Source organism: Exophiala viscosa, assembly GCF_022695815.1.
Source record: "Exophiala viscosa unplaced genomic scaffold EDD37scaffold_3, whole genome shotgun sequence".
Lineage (NCBI taxonomy): Eukaryota > Fungi > Ascomycota > Eurotiomycetes > Chaetothyriales > Herpotrichiellaceae > Exophiala > Exophiala viscosa.
The window spans coordinates 109,945-131,472 of record NW_026944355.1 but is presented as its reverse complement, the minus strand read 5'-3'; the positions used below and the strand labels follow the sequence as shown (position 1 = coordinate 131,472).

Here is a 21,528-nt window from a genome sequence, read left to right as displayed (position 1 = left end):
GATTGCCAAGGATTTGAGAAGCTAATGGTTGCCGCCTTGCCTTTGCACCTGCGACATCTTCTTTTCCATCTCCCCAACCACCACCCTCGCATTACCATTTGTGGCCTCGCTTTACAGTCAACCCATTCATTTGGCGAAGTGCCATCACACTTCCTAAAGTTCCTTTTGGTTTGCCAGCTGGCTGCTTTTCAACATGTCAACCCGATCAGGCACGACCCTGTATGTCACAGGTTTTGGTCATGGCACTCGTGCTCGTGATCTTGCCTACGAGTTCGAACATTATGGACGCCTTGTGAGATGCGACATCCCAGCTCCACGAACTGCATCCAGCCGATTGTGAGTGTTAACGGCCGTCGCACGACCAAGTGATCTAACAGCATGACAGGTTCGCCTTTGTCGAATACGAGAGCCGTCGTGATGCTGATGACGCCTATCATGAGATGCACAACAAGAGAATCGGAAGAGATGACGTTCTAAAGATCGAGGTGCGCTGATTTTTAAGAAAAACATCGTTGCATTCACTCACAGCAGTCTTAGTGGGCCAGAACCCCTCCGTCTGCGACCTGGCGCTATGAAGCTGGACGAGGTGCCCGTGGTGAAGGTCGTGACGGTCCTCGTGACGCCCCTCGTGACGCCCCTCGTGAGGGCTCCCGCCGTGAACGCTCACCTCCCCGACGCCGCTCTCCTTCCCCACGCCGTCGCGACTACTCTCCTCGCAAGGACGATCGCCGTGACCGAGGTGACCGTGATCGAGAACGGGATCGCGACCGAGACTATGACGACCGCCGCCGTTCCCGCAGCCCTGTCGATCGAGACCGTGATCGAGAAATGAAGGATGATCGGGACCGCCGCGACGATGATCGTGATGGAGCTGCCAATGGTGACGACCGAAAAGGTACGATGGATATTGACATTGGTGCTCCCTGGGCTCAAAGCTGACACCCGTATCAGCCGTCGATTCTCCTCCTCCCGCGCATGACGAGCTCGACACTGCCGAGTAGAGCTGGATCCTCAGCAATCATCGGGCGCATGCTTGGACAAAACTCACAGCAGCAAAAGTTGATATTCAAGGACGATAACTGAACAGGTTTTTCTTCAATCCGTCATTGACAGCTTTACATCGGTATCTCAGCAGCAGAGCACGACTGAAAGCTGCAGACAAAGACGAATGGTGGTTCGATTGACTTGACATAGAGATTAGATCGACATCGGTCGAAGGTACAGGATCGGCCTGTACAACGGACGGTTTTTCGGATCAGCCATTACTTCGATAGCGTTGACTCGATCGAGACCTCGATGCGAACAATCGGACGATATCTAGACACGCATGCACCGCCGCTTCTCCCTGCTCCTTGCCCGTCGAGACGCCATGACCGTCAGACCTTGTCATCCGCCGCCCTCGTTGTCCTCGTACCCCTCGCACAATCTTTCGAACATCGCTTACTCAACCCTCGCCGGGCTTTTTCTCACCAGCTTCCAGTCCGTCCTTCGTCCCTCCTCATCCACGATTGTATACCACGACCGACACAATTACTGTCATTCCCCTCCCACCGCGCCCGAGTCACGTCTTCCCCGCTCGCATCATCGTTCAAGTGGCCACTTACCCCTTCTCAACCAGCCGCTTTTCACTTTCCCTTTCTCAATCGCCGTTGTGGCCATTGGTTTGTACCGCCCTGATGACGAAGACGTAACAGTCTTTGTTGGCACAGCCGTTGCAGGTAGGTTGCTGGGAATTCATATCTCGCGAGCCATGCTAGCAGGTACAGTTTGATTGTTTACTAGTAATACATAAGGTTCTTCCAGCTTTGTTGAATTTCGCTGGATTATTCCAACTCGATATGTCCGGGTCTCGTCGCGCTTCAATATCAGATGCTTTCTACTGTCCCCAGCCAAGTGACGCCTTTCATGCCCACGAGCTGAAAAATGATGCTTCGCATCCGTCGCGTACACACCTATCGGCAAATCTCGTGTTCAGCTCCGAGATCATTGCTTGCTCAACATCCAAGTCAATAGGTCAACCTTGGTAACAACAGCAATTGGCTTCAGCCCACTCGCTTTCCCATTACCAGAACCCTCGCCCTGGTCCCGCTCCGTAACGATGGCGGCACTTTGCCACTCGAAAAATCTGTTCAGTGCGCTTAGGGGAGTGTCCTTCGTGATCTCAACAAAATTCTTTCTCTTATGACGGGATTTGTCCTCCTGGCCCTCCGTGTCCTCGCTCAGTTCGCCCGAAAGCGTGGAGTCAGTGCCCTTCAAGTCGCTGAAATCATGTGGATCGACAGTAACCTCGCTGATTTTGCTGAAGTCGAACATGACGTCCGATACTGGAGATTCGCCAGTCGCGCGACTATGGCTGATGCGAGACAGGAGGTTACCCAGCGTGACAAGACCCACCAGGCGGCGGCCCGTGGGGGCAAGAACGGGGAGTTGGTCAAAGCCTTTCTCGCGCATGACTTCGATAGCGGCGGACGCCGGCGAGTCCGCCGTGACGGTCTGTACGGGTTTCAGACGCAGATCGCTGACCCGGGCGCCGTGAAAGCGATCCTTTTGCTTGGTGCTCTCCTTTTTCGACTCTTGGGGAGATGTTGGCTCAGGCGGGGGTGTTGGAGGCAGAAGGTTATTTGCGGCAAGCCAGTCGTCGTCGACGAATTTGGTCAAATAAGATCGAATACTGTCCGGTAGAATAGTCACGATAACGTCGTCCTTGCCGAGTTTGAGGTCCCTGGCCGCCGCAACGGTGGCTGCGAGCGCCGAGCCGCTGCTTCCGCCCACCAGTAGACCTTCCTCTGCGATCAAGCGTCGAGAATAATGAAAAGAGTCGCTGTCGTTAGTCTTGTACCATTTGTCCACGACTTCCTGGTCTAGCACGTCTGGTATGAAGTCGTAGCCGATGCCCTCGACTTTGTATGGCTGATTCGCATATTCTTCGTTCAATTGGGTGGGCAGAGCAAGGATCGAACCTTGTGGGTCTGCCGCAATGATCTTGATGTTCTTGTTGTGCTTGTGCAAGCCGCGGGCCAGACCTGTGATGGTGCCCCCAGTCCCGGCGCCTGCTACGAGTGCAGTTATCGTCCCGTCGGTCTGGTCCCAGATCTCTTCGGCGGTGCCCAGCTCGTGGGCAAGTGGATTATCTGGATTGCCGTATTGGTCAAGGATATGTGCGTTGGGTATTTCTTTCTCCAGTCTCCTTGCGACGCCGATATGTGATTCGGGGCTGTCGAATGCTGCTTGTGTAGGGGTTCGGATGATGGTTGCGTTCAATGCCTTCAGGACTGCAACCTTCTCCTGAGACATCTTCTCTGGTAGGGTGATGATGGTCTTGTAGCCTTTGACGGCAGCAACCAGGGCCAGTCCTATACCACTGGTGTTTCCGGTCAGCCCATCCTCCGCTTTGCGTGCATACCACAGGACTCACGTATTCCCACTGGTTGGCTCTATCAGGGTGTCCCCGGGCTTTATTCGACCCGACTTCTCTGCCTCCTCGATCATCCGAAGGGCAATGCGGTCTTTGACACTTCCGCCTGCATTGAAGAATTCGCATTTCGCGTATATCGTCGCTTCGATACCGAGAGATTGTGGGATCTTTTGGAGTCGGACAAGGGGTGTCTGACCGATGAGTTCTAACACCGAGGCGTGATTGCCCCGCGCATGGAGGCGTTTGTCAGTTGTATTCATGACTGTAAATGAACGAAAGAGTTGTCGACAACAGTTTTCCTGGCAAGAACTTTCATAAATGTAGTACTTCGAACACGGTTTTGATGTCGTACTGGCAGAAGCACGTAACTGCGGTATATGTAGCCGGGGATAACCGACGCGTTCCACCCCCACCGATCTTGTGTCTACCTGGTATCTTTGACATGTGATGTGTACCACAGAAAGTCCCACTACACTATAATCTGGAGGATCGCCTTTGAAGGTAGAGCTACTTGTAAACTGACATCTACATCATTGGCACGGTATTGTAGGGCTGACTTCGGAAAGCAGCCAGCTGGACTGCAGTCAACACAGCATCGCCTTCCCCAATTCTCAGTGACGCATTACCTACCTGTAGCTAAATGCAATGGATGTCTTCTCCATACTATGGTCGTATCCAATTCGTCCGATTACTTCGTGTGAGATACTTGCCAGTCAAAATGCTCTGTTCATCAAATGACGTGTTTCTTAGGTCTGATCGGGGATTTCCTGCAATGAATGTGACCAAGCACCAATGTACCTCGTCGCCTCCTCAGTAGAAATGATCCCAGTTCTGGGGAAAATTCAGCCCTAGTCCCGGGAAGATCAATGCAGTTCCGAAAACTGGTAGTGTGTCAATAATTGGCTAGGTTATCGCGTGATTTGACTTGATTCGTCTTGTTTTGTCCATGAAAACGTTTTGCAGACGATATGGCATTACAGAAACTCCGTGCAATAGACAAGAGCCACTCCTTCGTGATCGCGTAACAGCATGACCAATGGGACTCGTTATCTGGTCCCTGATCCCCAAAACAATCGCTATGGATTACAAAACCACGAGACTGACTGGCTCGTCCTCCTCATCAGGACATCCTGACCAACTCTTCTCCCTCATGGGAGGGCGGACAACCGTTTGGAGGGCAATTTGCCGTACCCGAGGTAGGAGAAAGTCCCTGCCTCCAAACCTCGCACGAGGCCGAAGTACGTTATCGCTATGGCGCTGGGCCCTTTCAGATCGGCGCACGGCGGTATCGTGGTAGGTAGGTGCATGATGGAGTTACAGCATGGGCCGTCATGCCAGGAGGACCTGCGGCGCACCTTTCAGGAATTGGCAATCACAGAAGCTTTGTCGCATCACCTCATTCCTCAGAGCGACGACCTCGTCATGTAGAGCGTGAACCAGTGATGTTTGGACGTGCATCTTTTCTTCTTCCCTTTTGCAGCGGTTTTGGAGGTTCTCGATGAAGGCTTTCTGCCGATTCCGACACTTGGTAGCTGCTTTGCGATTCAGCTCCAGCTCTCGAGCATGCTTATCGGAGCGGGGAGTGATGCGGCTGGAGATTGATTTTCTAGGTCTTGCTGGTGTGTTGCGGGGTCGATACGAGTCGTTGGACAAATCCGAGGTTGCGAGAGATAACCGGCGGATGGCGCGTTGGCGATCGAGAGAGGTGTAGTCAGTCATCGAATCGAGGGAACCATGGCCACTGAGGTCGAGAGAGCCTGACCGGCTGAGAGGCGAATTGGATGCTTCGGATGTTGTGGGGGAGTTATGTAGCTCTTGAGGTTGGACGAACTGAGGGATAACGTCGGGTGGCAGAGTGGTTGGGTTGTTGTCTGCCGTCGGTCGAGAGAAGAGGTCTTGAAAGTCGAACATGGAGGAGGGGTTGTCGAAGTTGACACTCTGAGGAGATTTGAGATTGGAAGGCATGGGAAACTGCCAGAGGTTGAGGTCGTCCGTGAAGGATTGCGATGCCATAGCGACAGCCATGACAACAGTAACAACAGGGAAGAAGCTGAGTGAAGTGTTCTACCACGGTTTGGGTCAATGATGGTTGAATGAAGGCAAGGCTAGGTAAGGTGTCATCAAACAACGATTGAATGAAGAGAAATCAGCCTATATCAATAAGAGCAAGAGGTAGGAAGCATTGGGGATAAAAAGGACATTGTAGCAGTGTCGTCACAGCAGTGGGAATGGGATGGGCAACGGTCTTTGCCACTGGAAACCCAATCCGAAGGATAGCAAAGACTGAGCAAGGCGCGTCTTGACCTCTGAATGAGCATTTGCCGATGGGTTTCTAAACCTCGAGAGTCCCAGCGGATATTTCGTCCGGGGATGGGAGGGATCTCTTCAATTCTAAGAAAGGGAATCGCTCCCCGCATACGACAAGGGACCACAAACTTCAGGAATGGAAAGCCTGGGAGGAAAACCATCGGAAAGTAAATGGGAATCGGAAAACCACTGGTCAAGAGAAAAAGCTTCGACTGCTACATGTGGCTTTGTGTCCTGGTTCCTCTCGCTAAGCTCGCAGGGCAAGTCAACAGGTGGCAGGCCGTGTCCATGGAGAAAGACATGTGGAACGGAATGGAAAGGCAAGGGGAAAAACAAGCCCGATAACTTAGTGGAGGGCGAGAAATGAGCACCGGAGAAAACTGCCAGCCTTCTTATACCAGATAGATCAAGCCCTCCAAAGTCTGTGGATATGCTATCCGACACCTTGAAGTGCGACATCCACCACCACTGATGGACTAAACGATGTCATGGTGCAGAATCGTACCTTAGACGATACGACAACGCTACTCCGTGCATGACTGTCCTAGCCAATTTAGCCGATGTTCCAATGTCTCCCGGAAGTTCGATCAGTTCGCGAGTCAATAACGGAGATCGAGTTCCCGTCTTTTCTCATTGGCTATTGATTCCTACTGGCCTTGTCTTTATTCTCACTCTCTGTCTACTCGTATTGCAAACCAAAGCCCCACGGTTCCTTGGCCACGTTATCAAGGGGAAGCACTGAAGATTTCTCGGAAGCAAGTCCCTCCCTCCCTTCCCTCAAACCAACCGCCCACCCACCATCGTACCAGCTAGCCAGCGGTCTTCCAAGAGACCCAATGTATGCGGGGCGACGATTGACAGCCTTTGTCCCGGAAATGTCCTCAGTGCCGTTGTCAATCCCATGTCACACTGTCACACAACGCACGCGATTGCCGAAGAAGACTGTTGCCACCACGTTTGGCATGCTTAGCAGAGGTGCATATCGCTTTATGGGTCCGTTCTGGGACGCTGGGAGGAGGCGATGCTCTCCGTTTGGGATCCCACCCTCACCCCACTGTCAAGCTGCCCTTTTTGAAGCCATCCACCCCCTATAGCCTTTTTCAACGGTCAATAATGTCAAGAGGCTAAGACCGAGAATCTTGATAAAATATCAAAGTTGCCTCAAAACTTCGATTCATATATCGTTTTTGTGACATTGTATACCCTGCTCATAACCAACAACATCCCATTCGAAGCCGGCTTGTATCGCAAATACGTCGACTCTGTTATAACAATGCCCAAGGCAAAGTCTGCATCCACTGGAAAGGGTGGTGATGGATCAAAACGCCGTACACGTCGGGCATGTGATAGATGCCGTTTGAAGAAAGCCAAATGCGATGGTGCTCTGAAGTGTCGAACATGCAAAGCAGGTGGTAGTGTCTGTGCATACACTGCAAGAAGGGGACGAGAGGCAAGAAGCTAGCGAGTACAATTCCATGCCTGGTGTGAAAGTGGAAGACATTGACAATTCCCATCAGCTATTGCCAAATGCGCGACGTCATGGATGAAGCACTCCAACGACTATACTGGGCTTGTCGGCAAAAAGAAAACTTCCCAGGAGATGTGCCCGATGAGTCACCTGGCACCGTCACCACCGACGCCATCCTCACGGGCCTTCACTTGTCGGGACCGGCTCTTGATGGTCCCTTACAAACAGGTCAAGCCACAGGAGATCTTGAACATGACGATACATATCACCAGATGATTACATCTGTGGCCGAACCAGATTCTCGCAGCAGCAATAACACTACTTCACATTCGCAGTCGTCCCCTGCCAGTCCATCAACGTACAGTCAACGGCTTATCGCTAGCCCTTCCCTAAATTCACAATCCGAAAACGAACCGAACTTCAATATGCATATGGACATGCATCCGCAGACGAGGCAACTGTCGTCTCATGTCCCAGCGCGTGGATCTATTCATAAATTCGCCAGGCTCGATGCAAGCACAGAGAGCTCAGCACACAGCAACCACGCTGGCGATCCATATCTGGATGTTGATGCTTTCCTTGACACAAGCTCATGCACTGTCCCTGCGGTATTCAGACCGTCCGACGATTTCGCTGCGGCTATGCTGTGGGACACTGGTTCAAGCAGATCGCCACATTTCCTTGACCAGCAGAGCCTGGCAGGGGCGGTTGACGAGAGCTACCTAGCTCCTTGGCCAGGATCATTGGCTGCGGCTTATCAGTCAGTACTTGCAGTATAAGTGAGTAACGGCTAAATGCCGCTGGAGGAGTCCATGGTTCTGTTTGGGTGGTCTTAGATTCCAGAGACCTGCAATCAATCTTACGGCTGGGGCACATTGGATATGGGAGGCTAGGTGTTACTTGGCAGCGTTCGTTGGGTGATTATCATTGCGTTCCTTATTGCCACAGCCTAGCGGCCGTTCACGGGCCTTTCCAGGCATCTCGTCCGAGACATCGTTCTTGCACCGAGTATGGCCGTTCATGCCATTCTACCATTCACAGTCGATGGGATTGAGAGCCTCGGACGCTTCTCTAGTTTTCAACTCGTCGATCACCAGCCTCAATCCAACTGTGGGGGCAGAGGAGCACCGGGGGCAGCGGTAGAAGAATCCTTGCAGATGTGATTCGCCACTCTCAAGGGATCTACTTTACACCGGCTTGACATCTACTGCGACACGTCTCGAGTGCTCGACATCGGTTACGGAACGATCTCCAGTGGTGATTAATAAGAATATGAGTACCACGTCCGTCGTCGAGCCCTGAATAAGATCATTATGGTGGGCACCTGTCAGCTTTCGTGCAGCACGGTCAAGCAACCTCGTCGCCACCCTATATGGCTCGGAATACCAAGACACTGGCGTGACCAGTTTCATATTCCGGAACCTTTTGACCCATTGCCGAATATATCCCTTTATAATGGGTCCTTTCCCCAGGCATACGCTCCTCTGGTGGACGGAGCGGCAGTGGCCCGGGCAAATAATGATCTGTTCTTCTCATGGGCGGAAAGTCAGGATTAAGGTCAAAAGCTACAGCATGAACTCTGCTTGCGGATTCACGCCACGAGTTACAGTAGTGAGTCAGCATGCTTTGGTACGAGCGGATCGTATTGACAGTATTTATGGGGATCACAGATCAGGAAGAGGCACGGACAGCCAGCCGCCGCGCTAGACCGCGTTTCAACTCAAGCGGGCCTGGAAGTCTATATCGACAGTTGAGGGGGAGATCTAAAAGAGGGGTTCCTTGCGGCTCGCCTTCACCTGCCACGGTCCACGGATGTGCACATCCTTCTCATGGACAACTTCCCCACCAAGGATTATCTTTCACCAAAACAGGTGGTGTCCCAACGACTCTCCCCAACTTCGACGGAATCATTTCCATTCAGGCACTAGCATCAGCGATAGGACCTTGCCAATCATACACGACGCATACCGGTCGACTCGTTTAGGTCTGTCTCGACATGTACGTACATCAAGTTACAGTAGATATTGGCCCGCCACGCACTTCGCACCGCACATGCCGTTGGCACATGTCAAAGTCTTGGTATGGCTTTTGCCCGTCGATTGAAAACAACTGGATGGTACTGTGGCCCTGGGAGGCTGAGGCCAGACTGAATGATCAGCGCCTTGCAGGTCCTCTAGCAGGTAGGCATGATGTCTACCGACAATCCGAGTGGTAGAGACGGAGAAAAGTCGAGGTAAGACCGCAGCCAAACGGAAAAGTGTTGCTGGATGAATGACATGGCGTCACAACAATTCCGGTCTATTTCCTCGAGCTTCTATTGGGTACAATGTAAGATATACGATGTCTTGCATTGATTTTCACGTATGATAAAGGCATGCTTCACAACGTATTTGTGTACAAGTCATCGTGGCCCGAGCTAAGCAAGTTGAAAGCCTGCATGTAGAAAGCCAAAAAGCCGCTCATGGCTCGCCACTGGTTGGCCCTGGCTGATACATAGTTCAACGTACAAATGTACATCATTACTTACCACTTGCTAGGTGCTGAAACTACTGTCCGCGAGAAAGTCGCGCTGGCTTGTTCCAACTTCTGCTGTCTTTGCCGCGCAGTGATACCTGTCCGATCAGTCACAGGCGTTGCATTGACAATCTGGTCGAAATCGTCGTAATCGTCCCCACCCGAGCCCGATTCCGCGTCCGAGTCAATCAGCGCCGGTGGCTTTGTGGCTAGCACTGCAGTGCCGTCCTCTTTCTCTTCTGGTTCCTTCTTGCGCGAGTCCTGCGGAGAGAGCGACTCGCTGAAGGGCTTGGACGCAAGTATTTTACGCCTAATTTCAGCCATCGCTGCCTCTTCGTCCTCATCATCCTCGTCTGGGGGCAAGTCTAGCGGCACGCCCTGCTGGAGTGGTGCTCCGTCCTCTTCGTCGGAGTCTGCCGCGGCGCTATCGTCGTCCGCTGCGCCGTCCTTATCTTCTTCATCGTCTTCGTCGTCTGACTCGAACACGTCTCTTCTGTTCATGTTGCCTCCTGCCCAGTCATCTTCCTCATCCGCGGGGTCCTTTTGGCGGCTCTCAGAGTACTCCTTCTCGAGCTTGGCGAGCCATGCCTCCTCGGCCTTTTTCATATCTTCTTCATTCTCGCATGCCGCGTACCGCTTGAACAGCTGCGAGTTGATTTCCAGGAACGGTTTCCCGTATGTGAAATGCTGGAGGGCAATCTCCGCCCAATCTTGATGGCCACATATGCAGAAGCACGCGGCTAGCGCTTCGACGCAGTTCAGGCGCCACGGTTTGCCATAGTTCACGGGGTTGGCCGCCACGAGGTAAGGCAGTAGGCGCTCACACTTGCCGCCAATCCTAGACCACGGCACTTCTTGTATGCGCACCCACGAGCATTCCACCACCGCTGCACCGTACTGTTCGAGGAGCTCCTTATCTGCGGGAGACACCACTCGCTTCGCGTTAGGACTGTGTCGGGGGTTTCGTCAACTCATCGGCAACACAACATTGAGAGATGTCTCTACTTACGAGATGACAACGCCCGGATACTTTTGGCCGATGGGTAGTTCGCGCATCATGCCGAAATGCATCAGCCTCTTCCCGCTACATCGTTTCGAATCGCAGTGGCCAAAGTCCCAGCATGCTGCTTTGAAGGGAGGACGTTCCGTAGCGCCACCAGTTTCGCCTTCGAGTCCGCCTGAACGTGCTGTATGTCGAGAGTTGGTCGAGTATTTCTTCGCTTTCCCAGAAGGGTTGTCTTTCTTGTGACGCACCATGTCTGTAGTTGTAGCACTGTATAATTGATGATTTGGTAGGTGAGATATACGATATGCCGGAAGTAAAGGTCAGAAAAATATATGTCGTTAGCATGACCTCAAGCATTATCCACCAGGGTCTCGATAAGCCGCCGCCAAGCGTCTTATCTGCACGTGCTTTTCGAACGATCCGAGGTTCTACCGCTTTTCGATGTTTTGTTCGTCTTGGAACCAAACTCGAAATCGACCTGTATTTCTTACACCAAGTTTGTCACCATGGGTCTAGCTGTCCTGCCGCCAGATCCTGAGGAGGATGTACCTCAGGGCTCGACATACGATGATAGTCCGAGCGACAGTGACACTTCGATGCACGAAGACGGCCGGCCATCAAAACGTATGCGGTTCTCTCCATCAAGTTCCAGGCAGATAGTACTGCCTGGTGAAACTGTCACGGATGAGACACAATGGATGAGGTAGGTGCGGCTCACTGGCGCACACGAAAAACACCACATTACTGACAAATCGACAGAGGCCACGGCACCTACATGACCGACGGCTCAACCATTATTACTGCTACGCTTGCAGGCCCCCTGCGAAAAACAAATAAGCTGCTATCAGTCGCACCATTGCGAGCAAGATATACTCCCGAGATCGGTGACTTGGTAGTCGGGCGCATTGTAGAAGTCCAGAAGAATCGGTGGAAAGTGGATGTCGCAGCACCCCTGCTCGCGCAATTACCTCTATCCTCCATCAACCTGCCAGGCGGTGTTTTGCGCCGACGAACAACAGCCGATGAACTGCAGATGCGTAACTACTTCCAAGAGGGAGATCTATTGGTCGCCGAAGTGCAACAGATTGGAAGTAGCGACGGGACTGCAAGTTTGCATACTCGAAGCTTGAAATATGGAAAGCTGCGCAACGGAACGTTTCTCGCCGTGTCAGGTACCGGTGGAGGAGGTGGTGTTGTTCGCAGTAGAAGACAGGTCTTCACGATCAACAGTGGTGCGCAAGGTGGAGGCGATGTGGATGTCATACTCGGAGTGAATGGATACATCTGGCTGAGCAAGCACATCGAACAGGCCGACGACCAAGGTAGAATGAGCGGAGGCGTCAGTATCTCCAATCTCGATGAGCATGTCAGCAGCGCCATCTATTCGAGCCAGAACGATACTATCGAAGAGGGCACCAGAAAGGAAATCGCTCGCATCTCGGAGTGTATCAGAATCTTAGCCGAGGATGGTGTTAGAGTGGACGAGGATAGCGTCGTCAAGGCTTATGAGGCTGCTGTCGATGCTGATATGAGTGTGATGGATCAAGATGCGGCACGCACGCGGATGGCTGATGAAGTGAGAAGAAGGATTGTGGATGCCGCCCTCCATTGAGATGAAAATGTGTTGCGGAACTAAATAAACAAGCGGACGCTCAGTGCTGAAAACTCGTCGATGTGCACTCTTGTCGACCGCGGAACTCGTGCTTACGTGGAAGGGGCTGTCTCACAAGCTTCAAAGAATGAAAAACTGTGGGCCTTGTTACCTGTATATCGAAGACGCCAAACTCGACTGGAAACTTACAAGCTATGGACGAGACATCGCCCTACGGACCGATAATGGGCCGGCTTCAATCATCGTACCAACCACTCGTCTCCACATACCTTCGCTCCTCCTCGGCTTCAACCTTGGCTTTCTTCCACCAGACTTTATGATCCTTACCTCCTTCGACGGGCAATCGGCGCATGGTTCCTCTCCTCATCCAATATCCTTGATGCTCATTTCTCTTGGTTGCTCCGGGCAAGACACGCCTTACAGGTGCCGAGAGATACCTGCGACCGATGCCTGCCATCATGGGGTCAGATCCTGCTCTGACAGTATGCGAGTCGGGTCGGGGAAGTGTGTACGGATTGGTCTGGACGCTGAAGACTCTTTGTGCTTGAGGCTGGGCTGGGGAGTAACAGTTCGATTCGGTTGAGTAGTGCGAGGACGAGGCGGATGAAGAATTACGATTTCGAATAAAATCTGCGAGTTGGTCTGTGGTCTTAAAGTGCATTGGTAAGCCCTCGGCCTGGACAAGCTGTGGATCCAGCGTGCCTGTGCCGTTGTCGTACGCGAAACTTGCTGGTGTTGCATTGTCACTTCTGTCCGGCGCAGAGATTGGAGGTGGTGGTGGGGGCGGACGTGGTGGACCGAAGAGACTGTCTGCTGTGCCGGGTCTTGAAGGAGCCGCGGCAGTCGTGCTGCGTCGCTCGTTCAACTTACTCCTCTTGGAGTGGGCTCTGAAGAATGGCATGATTGCGGATGTGTTAGCTTTCTGAGTTGCGCGCGGAGACGAAGTTGTGGTTCAATCATCGATCACTTTGAGTGGAACAAGAGGTTTTGATTTTTGGACTGTCGAGGACATGAAATCGAGGACATGACTAGTAGGACGATGGAGTCGAGGCAGAGGCCTCAACAAAAAGACGGCAACTTGCGAACAAAGCACCCTTTGTCTGCGTACCGTAGTAGAACAAGGCAGTCATAGGAAGACGCATTGTTGCTAAAGAAGTGTCTTTCTTTGTGCCTGCCATTGTGTTTCGAGCAGTGGTCAGGTAGCCAGCATCGCATGAGCGGCCATTGCATTGCGCCCGCTTGTGAGTGTTGTGCATTGTCCATATCTCACATAATAGTGTCTAGGCTCATCCTGGCAAGGTTTTCGTGCTGCAGATTACTTAACTTATCCCCCTTTTCTGCCGTAGCGATCTCAGCCTTGCCGCAGCTTGTCCATTTTCAGCCCACGTGAGCCGCAAGGCTGTACTGTGACTCGGCCGATTTTCCGCATCTCCATATTTCGGCCTTCTTTCTTTCTTTTGTCCTTTAGGCTCACGAGTACCAAATAATTATCCCAACACCTTTTTGTACCGAAGATACCTTGCCACGCATTTCGTGAAGGAACATGGCGCAAGGCCTATTGAAGAAAGCGTCCAAGCCGACCACCAAATCCTCCACTGGCATCACAAAGAAAGGATCACGAACCTTCGCGCCGAAAAAGGCCAAATTGGTCAAGCAAGCCAAGATCAATAAGAAATATACGGCTGGTCTGACGGCGCAGACGGAGGCCATGCTGGGCGAGCGTGTCGGACACCTTGAGATGCTGGGTCACGGGCGAAAAAAGTCTGGGGGTGCGGATAAAGGCAAGAGTGGTGGCGGCGGGGGAGGGAAGAAGAGTGGGAAGAAATCGTGAAGATGGACATTGAGTCCACATTCGAAGGGCTCTCTGTCATTGGAACAGTCGACACACGAAGCAAGTGCAGAAAGACACACAACTCTTCAGCCACAGCACGATTCGTTTCCTGACTACGTCGAGCCTGGCTTCAGTCCTATGAGACGAAATCGCCAGGAGGGGCCGCTCGCAAGCCACACGATAAGCAGCCACGCTGAAAACGCTGGTTTATGGGAGGCATATCAAAAGAGCTGCGCCGGAAGATGTAAAAGGGCATAGTACATTGTGTTACATTGAGGTGCAGCAATATGCTACCAGGAGAAAGCTGCGCCGCAGGAAAGAGGGCACTGCCTTGCGCCAAATACTCGGGGCCAAAACTCCATCAACGCACATCTGGTATATCTAGGTTCGGACGACTCCACATTCACGCTTCTCACATCCCGCCCAGTGCTCGAGCGGCTTCACCCCCTCCGCTTTGTGTAATGGCTTCTTGACCCAGGTCGGCCCTCAATTTGCCTTTCCTGCCACCACTCTCACCCACGCCCATCCGCCTGGCAACGTACCTCTGGGCTACCACACTGACAACGAGGCTGAGCGTCTCCTCAACCCATTCGCTTACCCATTCCCGCGGGTCAATACCACCGCCAGCAAGAATCTCTTCAATACTTTCAGGCAAGGTACCCTCTCCACCACTGGGAGCGTCCAGCCATTCGATCCACTGGGCCGGAAGAGCTTGAGAGACTGCTTGAAAGGCAATGCCGTGAATGGGGTCGTGCAGGTAGATAGCGAATACAATTTCCTCTTCGTCCTTGTCGGATGGAGCTTCCTTGATCTGGCCTTCCTGCTCGGAGGCAGACGCCTGGGCGAACATATCTTTCGGCACTGGCTGTGAGATTGCCTGGACTGCGAGGAAGATTTGACTGTCTCTGGTAGGGTTCGAGTCCGAGAGCGTTTCTGTTGCTCGCTTAGCCGCTTGCTCAACGCCGCCCCTGCTGGCGAAATATTCCTCCGCGTAGCCTTCGGCAGATGCTCTAACAAGCTTGCTTCCTTCAGTTGCGCCCCTGATTGCGTTGGTGCTCCGTCTTTCTCCACTTCTCCACCATGGACCATCATGCCATGAACCCAGGTCGCGAGAAGCATCGCTTGAACCGCGCTTTGGACCAGCTTCGTTTCCTCTCTGGACGACCATCAAATCCCCTCCTTCTACTTGCGCCATGACTCTGCTGAAGACTTGATAGATGAGAGGGTCTAAAGTGGGATAGTTGGAGAGGTCATGAGTAATGTGAATCTGTAGCCGCTCATGGGACGAGATCGGCGGTGCAATCGTCTGCAAGATGTTGTGGAATGTCGGCACAGCCATAGATCTGAGCTCGTCGCCTGTGACAATGTCAGCCTGTGAACACGTAGCAGCCGGTCGCGCACATACCAAAGCCTCTGAGTATTCCTACATTTCCTCGGACTTGGTCTGCCCATTTGTGTGCATCCTCGTTCTTTTGGATCTCTTTGACCGCCGCCTGAGCTTGGGAGACTGCAGCAGTGGCAGTGGACAGGATGCCACCCCACCAGCCTCCGCTCTTTGCGGGTGCAGGCTCAGGTTGTAGATCGGCTTCTGCTGAGTCTTCAGTCGATGTTGTTGCTGGCGTGAAGCTTTGATGGAATGAACGCATACTGTCACCAGATTTCCGCTGACCATTATTGCTTGACTTCTCCTCGCTTGTCCGTCCAGGCGGAGGGGTGGGAGCAGAGGTATGGATGGGAGATCGATTGGCAGCAGACTGAGGAGTGGGTTTGAGGGCAGGTGTGCTAGGTCGACTGGCAGGCCGTTGAGCAAGATTGCCGAGTTCTGCCAATAAGTCCTGCTCGGATTGCGAAGACTGGGCAGTCTGTCCGTGTCTTGGAGTTCGCGAAGAGGGTTTCGGCGGGCGCGCGGTGACTTGGGTGCTGAGGTTATCGAGCTGAGCCAGTAGCTCATCATCTGTGGGTGCGGCTTTCTTCGTGGCCATGGTGAAGTTGTTGACGACTGGAATATGACAATTGAATAGAGGCTACGAGCCTACGACATGGTTGGAGAATGGCAACATTGAAGTCGAATCGGGCTAGAGATCCGTCATTGTCACCCCTGGCGCGACTCTGGGGCATTCAATGGACCTCACTCACATGATGACTAATCACCCATGTCGACCAGGCCCCCAACCCTCTCAGCCTTTAAAGCGCAACGTGACAGTCGGGAAGGCGCCCACTTATGTATCAATCGAACAGAACTCTAGACCACGTTGTTATCTCCTCAATCAGGTCTTCGTGCAAACGTGCCAGGGCAACATGACTACTCAAATGCAGCCTGAGATTGTATTATATGACTTAGCTTGCACCAAAAACGTCTGTTTCTCTCCCGTTGTCTGGCGTATTCGCCTGATGCTCAATTACAAGCGAATCCCTTACAGGACTATCTTTCTCGAGTTTCCGGACATTGAACCAACGCTAAAAGGGCTGTGAGTGAGATTGCTTTCCTTCTTGTCTTTCGTTCTGCGTTTCACTCTTTGCTTATGAGCCTACTCCATCCCCTTTCCGTCTTCCTCATGCGAGCCTCAGACTGTCCGATCACGCATGAAGAGGTGTCCTAACCTGGGACTTCCCAGAGGGTTGCTTCTCAACGAAAGCGCGGTGGGATCGAAATCCAAATACACAGTTCCTGCCATCCATCATGTGCCGAGCAACACCTACATCATGGACTCAAGTCCTATTGCACAGTTCCTTGAGTCGAAATATCCAGACCAGCCGGTACCGCTAACATCGGAACTGGGCCGTGAAATCGAGGCCAAGGCACGTGCTGTGGGTGGTACGGCTTTCCGCAATTCGATAATGCCACGCGAGATACGCATCCTATCACCCCGGTCCCAGGAATACTTTCGGCGTACACGCGAGGCTGCGCTTGGGCATCCTCTCGAGGACCTGCTTGACCAAGACAAGGAGGAGGAGGCCTGGCAGGCGGTAGACAACGGTATGCGCGCCGTGAGTGAGTTGATGCAAACGCACAAAGCCGACGGTCCGTTTGTGCTGGGCTCCCGGCCGAGCTTGACCGACTTCTTCATCGCGGGATCCCTACAGTCTGCAAGAATGGTAGATGAGGGTGTATTTCAGAGAAATATCAAGTATCCTGGTTACAAAGACATGTATGAAGCATGTCTGCCTTATATGGAAAGGAGCGATTGAGCGAGTGGAATGGTAGCACCTTTATCTTCTTGGCCAAGATGATCGTGTGGTATAAGAGCAGTCGCACCCGGACAGAGTCATCATTCATCGAAAGGTATGGAAGTTGTATCAGACAAAGCCAGCTTCGAAAGGCTGCGTCCCTGAGTAATTGTCCATATGTCCTCGATGTGTCCCCGCCAAATGACTAACCGCTGTGGGCACGGTTTAAGCTGAGCTGGACTTATTTAGGTGAATCTGAGGTGGCTGTCCAGGACCCCAACGAGATCTGTTCTAGAAGTCGGTCATCTACACTTCCGATCCCGAGTCCGAACTCCGTCCCATCTTTTAAGCAGTTTAATCTTGACATGATTGACGTTGGTGAACAATGCTCGGATGCCATCGAAAGTTTCTGAGAAAGAGTATGTTGAATGCGATGGTCCCTTGTTTTCACTCGGAGATCCTAGGCCAAGCATTTTGAGGTAAGAGGCTTATAAGAGCAGGATCCGTCCAAGCTGGAACAGGAGTCTTGTCCAACTCCAACCATATCCATCTTCTTCTATTTACAGTGTTCTGCAATCGTTATATCAGTACAGATGGATGTCCTCCGCCATCATTGGTACGACCTTGGCGCAGGTGTCGCTGCGTACTCAACCTACTATGTCTATACAAACCAGAAGAGACTGAGCCAAAGCGAGAAGCTCGTCATTGCAAGCTTCATAGCCGTATGTCTTCACCAAGTCGAAGAATATCGTTTTCCGGGTGGATTTCCCATTTCGATGAACCTTGGTCACCAGCACAGTCCTAAGCCAGATCGATACCCACTCAATGCGCACTCTGCCCTCATCACAAATGCAGGCGCGACCTATCTTTACTACCTGCCGGCGATCTTCTACCCGGACTGCGTGTGGCTGGCTCTGGGTCCGATGCTGTCCAGCTTCTCACAGCTTGTGATCCATGGCATCAATATAAACAGATCGATGGGCATGCTTTACAATCCTGGCCTAGGCACCACCATTCTGCTCATGTACCCCATCGGCATTCAGTATATCATGGTTCAGCAAAGAGCCGGTCTGCTGGGGTTACGTGAGTGGGTATATGCCGTCATATCCCTGGTTCTCTTCACCTATATCACTCTCGTCAAATGGACTTTTACATGGACACCCGATCTGAATTCGCCTCACCCATTCAGCCATGCCGAGATGACGAGGTGGGGTTCTCCATCTTTCCTGGTTAAGGACTACCTTGCGTAGACAGTTTGGCCGTGATTGTTGGGAGAATAGCAAAAATTCGCATCAAAGCGAGGCACAGCTAACCTTGACATCACACAACAGTAAGGGTGGACTATCGCGTTCGACGTGTTCCTCAAGGTGATTGGGAGCTATGTCAAAAGGAGTCATGACAGGTGAAAGCTGGGTTGAAGGCTTTTTTCATCAGACCGTCCTCGAAGGTGACCCGGGTTCCGGGGTTATAGGATGAGGAGTCGAGATTTTAACGCCTTCTACCTCGATGCTAGTTTCATAGTGCTCGGAGAGACCAGATCAGACCTTGGACATGCCGTCTAACACTGATCGAAAAGTCGGTTCTGTGGTAGTTGGAGAGTCGATTTGAACTGGCGACCAGAAAGTCTGAAAACCTGGAAAAAAATTCTCACTTTCAAAGTCCGGTGGAGAAGAACAAATTGCAAAAGATCGGATCGAAGAAGAAATGAAGAACAACCCAACGATTCACCTGATGGTAAGTTGTATTCAAGCAAGTCTCAAATTTGCACTCATCCATTCCCGACATCCATCGACGCCATCCATATCTCGTTTACACTCGACACATCGACACCTCTCACTGATCAGAATTCCTGAGACCGGAGGCATCGATCGCTCGTGTGGCAACTTCGAGTACCTAGCACATAAATTCGGATCAAAACGATAACGACATCATGTTCCGCATCAACGCGGTCATTGCCGGTGTGCTCCTCGTTCTACTCATGGCTTCTCCAGTCACGTCTGCCATTCGTCCCGCACGTCAGAAGTACACAAGGAGTTCTTGGCCGCATGCAGCAAAGCAAGGTACTTGCGACACGGGATATGTATGGTCTGTCGTCGCTCCTACTGGGTCTGATCTCGGCGCTACCTGCTGTCCACAAGGCTACAAAGCTGAATCGTCACTAGTCAGTAGCCTGGGACTTTGGACTGTGTTTTGCTGTCCTGCCAACAGCAGCAAACCATCGTGCCCTCCTAGCCACGAGATGCTGCCGGGTAGGCCTCTGACCTGTCCAACACCAGGTACTCGCGCTGGAGTGCTCTGTCAAGGCCTGTAGGCATGATATGGACTTTTGGTAGCCCGTCTCGCCTCTCTTGCGGCGTCCGATATACTGGCATATGAGAGGTAACGGACCTGTCTGGCATATGGAATGGTGGCTAGCGCTGCGGAGATGGACTTTCCGGCCCTGGAATCCAACTTCGTCGTTTGTTAATCAGGGATCTAGCTTGCAGAGGCTAGTCGACACTCAGCAATGAGGCATGAATTTCAGCCAGGTTGAACCTCTTAAGCTTTTCGAACTCGTCACCAACAACACTCATGCCCACCACATTTCTATACACGTCGACCAGGACCAGCTTGTCGTACCCTTTCAGGTCAACAGTATGCTTTCCTTGACCATGGGCGCCGATCTTGTCAGCTACCACCCGAATGACCTGGTCTCGGTCAAGCTTGTTGTTGTTTCGTATCGTAGGTCGAATGGCGAATTTGCAGCCATTTATCGTGGTCTCACTACCATTGCCATCAGGCTCGACTTGGAATTGGGGAGGCAAGACTTCATCACAGAGGCTTTCGAGACCATTGTTCAGAGTCTTTCGCATCCGGGTTATTGGGGTGAGCCTCTTGATATATCGACTTCGTGGAGCGGTAGAATCTTTGGAGGATGCTGAAAGGCAGATTTCGCGTACGATCTCGACGGGGTCTGGTGTTGGTGTCGTTGCTGAAGGTAAAGGGAATCGCACGAATGAGACGCAAGGGATGTCCAGTGTGATGAAGGAAAGCTTCTGGATCGATGCGCTCGACGTCGGATGTTTTGGTCGTAGGGAGTCCAGCTCTGCAAGTATACCGGCTTCGATATCTACCTCTTCATCGCCTCCATCATCTCCATCATCTCCATTGTCCGAATTGCTTTGCGTAGTTTGATCGGCTGGTTGGGCATCCTGGTCGATATACTAGTGTCTTATGAGGATACCATATCAGAACGAAGTTTTCACGTTGAACGTACCTCGCTCAATATATCTGAGAGCTCTTGTATGCACTTCCTCTCCTGACCCTTGTCGCTGGTAACGAATATGCCGACGTCGCCACTGTGGATGCCCGACGCACTGATTGCTGGTCCTATCCGGTTTGTAGGTCTCCCATTAGGCTGGGTTGAATGCCGTGCTTTGTGAGTAAGATATTTGCCCTTATTTTTATTCTTGTTTCGATTTGATGAGTCCCCGTTCTGAGAGGCAATGTCAGCTGGTCTATCCTCTGGTCACCGCATAAGCGCTCTTTAGCTGGGGGATAGACTGAACTTGCCGCTGAGTTTTCATGGCTCATCTTGAGTCGTTTGGCAGATCTCTCGGTAGCATCAGCAGAGCTCATCGTACCGTGAGTATTGTAGCAAAAGCTCTGCCAGTGAAGTATAGGTGTGCTCTTGCGGATCCGATTTCACTCTATGATGAAACGAAATATAAGCAATTCAACCTACGAGGCTCTCGCACAAAAGATGATATTGAGTCGTGTCACGTGCTGAATCACGTGCGCTGATGCCGACATCAACCTTGCATAAGGGCTCAAGGACTTTAAACCCTCTCCATCTCTTGTTGATGCCTTGAAACCTTGATGGTTAAAGCGCAAGCAAGCGACAGAGCGAATGGGTACCTCCACCCTCACTACGAACTTGACTCAGTGTGACACTTTTTTCTGCACATGGCAGTACCTGGTAGAGATGACCCCGTGATGGCCCTTTTACGCGCCTGTCCTCGCCTAGTGGAGCGACCACAGTGCGAGCCGATATGCTTCAAGGTATAGCAGCTTTGCCCCTGATATGCAGGAACGCAAGAACCTGATTGGTCTCTCTGCCTTCGAGCTTGTCAAGGTCAAGCTCGAAAGACCACGATCGTGAAACCTCCATGCTTGGGGTCCCTGGTTATCAGTATGGTTGCCTTAGCCTCGCGTAGCTGGCATTGCA

The 21,528-nt window shown here is 52.1% G+C and overlaps 13 protein-coding genes across 13 annotated transcripts; 7 read left to right on the top strand and 6 right to left on the bottom strand.

Moving 5' to 3' along the window:
• Positions 1–7: 7 nt before the first annotated feature.
• Positions 8–1,218, top strand: EDD37DRAFT_308532 (uncharacterized protein). Its single transcript, XM_062811298.1, has 5 exons — positions 8–336; positions 386–485; positions 538–895; positions 952–1,087; positions 1,195–1,218. Exons 1-4 carry the CDS (start codon positions 194–196, stop codon positions 999–1,001), a joined length of 651 nt encoding a protein of 216 aa, XP_062671446.1. The 5' UTR covers positions 8–193; the 3' UTR covers positions 1,002–1,087; positions 1,195–1,218.
• EDD37DRAFT_308924 (uncharacterized protein) lies at positions 1,219–1,940 on the top strand. The gene is made up of 2 exons (XM_062811301.1): positions 1,219–1,718; positions 1,794–1,940. The coding sequence occupies exons 1-2, from the start codon at positions 1,328–1,330 to the stop codon at positions 1,895–1,897; spliced, it is 495 nt and encodes a 164-aa protein (XP_062671445.1). The 5' UTR covers positions 1,219–1,327; the 3' UTR covers positions 1,898–1,940.
• A 43-nt stretch (positions 1,941–1,983) lies between these two features.
• Positions 1,984–3,675, bottom strand: EDD37DRAFT_562263 (cystathionine beta-synthase; the record flags this gene model as incomplete). Its single annotated transcript, XM_062813906.1, has 2 exons — positions 1,984–3,361; positions 3,416–3,675. 2 exons carry the CDS (start codon positions 3,673–3,675, stop codon positions 1,984–1,986), a joined length of 1,638 nt encoding a protein of 545 aa, XP_062671444.1.
• A 591-nt stretch (positions 3,676–4,266) lies between these two features.
• Positions 4,267–5,736, bottom strand: EDD37DRAFT_308536 (uncharacterized protein). Its single transcript, XM_062811299.1, has one exon. It carries the CDS (start codon positions 5,438–5,440, stop codon positions 4,745–4,747), a length of 696 nt encoding a protein of 231 aa, XP_062671443.1. The 5' UTR covers positions 5,441–5,736; the 3' UTR covers positions 4,267–4,744.
• Positions 5,737–6,588: 852 nt separating this feature from the next.
• Positions 6,589–8,173, top strand: EDD37DRAFT_309136 (uncharacterized protein). Its single transcript, XM_062811302.1, has 2 exons — positions 6,589–7,183; positions 7,240–8,173. Exons 1-2 carry the CDS (start codon positions 6,996–6,998, stop codon positions 7,967–7,969), a joined length of 918 nt encoding a protein of 305 aa, XP_062671442.1. The 5' UTR covers positions 6,589–6,995; the 3' UTR covers positions 7,970–8,173.
• A 1,540-nt stretch (positions 8,174–9,713) lies between these two features.
• EDD37DRAFT_648025 (uncharacterized protein) lies at positions 9,714–10,961 on the bottom strand (the record flags this gene model as incomplete). Its single annotated transcript, XM_062817962.1, has 2 exons — positions 9,714–10,653; positions 10,714–10,961. 2 exons carry the CDS (start codon positions 10,959–10,961, stop codon positions 9,714–9,716), a joined length of 1,188 nt encoding a protein of 395 aa, XP_062671441.1.
• Positions 10,962–11,172: 211 nt separating this feature from the next.
• On the top strand, positions 11,173–12,440 carry EDD37DRAFT_308370 (RNA-binding protein Rrp4 and like protein). The gene is made up of 2 exons (XM_062811295.1): positions 11,173–11,413; positions 11,470–12,440. Exons 1-2 carry the CDS (start codon positions 11,217–11,219, stop codon positions 12,320–12,322), a joined length of 1,050 nt encoding a protein of 349 aa, XP_062671440.1. The 5' UTR covers positions 11,173–11,216; the 3' UTR covers positions 12,323–12,440.
• On the bottom strand, positions 12,441–13,370 carry EDD37DRAFT_308367 (uncharacterized protein). Its single transcript, XM_062811294.1, has one exon. The coding sequence runs from the start codon at positions 13,221–13,223 to the stop codon at positions 12,558–12,560; it is 666 nt and encodes a 221-aa protein (XP_062671439.1). The 5' UTR covers positions 13,224–13,370; the 3' UTR covers positions 12,441–12,557.
• Positions 13,371–13,791: 421 nt separating this feature from the next.
• Positions 13,792–14,359, top strand: EDD37DRAFT_308336 (uncharacterized protein). Its single transcript, XM_062811291.1, has one exon. It carries the CDS (start codon positions 13,866–13,868, stop codon positions 14,151–14,153), a length of 288 nt encoding a protein of 95 aa, XP_062671438.1. The 5' UTR covers positions 13,792–13,865; the 3' UTR covers positions 14,154–14,359.
• On the bottom strand, positions 14,360–16,336 carry EDD37DRAFT_308340 (maintenance of telomere capping protein 1). The gene is made up of 2 exons (XM_062811293.1): positions 15,559–16,336; positions 14,360–15,509 (listed from the first exon to the last, which is right to left on the bottom strand). Exons 1-2 carry the CDS (start codon positions 16,133–16,135, stop codon positions 14,566–14,568), a joined length of 1,521 nt encoding a protein of 506 aa, XP_062671437.1. The 5' UTR covers positions 16,136–16,336; the 3' UTR covers positions 14,360–14,565.
• A 19-nt stretch (positions 16,337–16,355) lies between these two features.
• EDD37DRAFT_625017 (uncharacterized protein) lies at positions 16,356–17,754 on the top strand. The gene is made up of 2 exons (XM_062816203.1): positions 16,356–16,621; positions 16,769–17,754. The coding sequence occupies exons 1-2, from the start codon at positions 16,452–16,454 to the stop codon at positions 17,340–17,342; spliced, it is 744 nt and encodes a 247-aa protein (XP_062671436.1). The 5' UTR covers positions 16,356–16,451; the 3' UTR covers positions 17,343–17,754.
• On the top strand, positions 17,729–19,048 carry EDD37DRAFT_308235 (uncharacterized protein). The gene is made up of 2 exons (XM_062811289.1): positions 17,729–17,740; positions 17,822–19,048. The coding sequence occupies exon 2, from the start codon at positions 17,915–17,917 to the stop codon at positions 18,569–18,571; it is 657 nt and encodes a 218-aa protein (XP_062671435.1). The 5' UTR covers positions 17,729–17,740; positions 17,822–17,914; the 3' UTR covers positions 18,572–19,048.
• Positions 19,049–19,721: 673 nt separating this feature from the next.
• Positions 19,722–21,029, bottom strand: EDD37DRAFT_308228 (uncharacterized protein). Its single transcript, XM_062811288.1, has 3 exons — positions 20,874–21,029; positions 20,578–20,796; positions 19,722–20,524 (listed from the first exon to the last, which is right to left on the bottom strand). The coding sequence occupies exons 1-3, from the start codon at positions 20,937–20,939 to the stop codon at positions 19,811–19,813; spliced, it is 999 nt and encodes a 332-aa protein (XP_062671434.1). The 5' UTR covers positions 20,940–21,029; the 3' UTR covers positions 19,722–19,810.
• Positions 21,030–21,528: the final 499 nt, after the last annotated feature.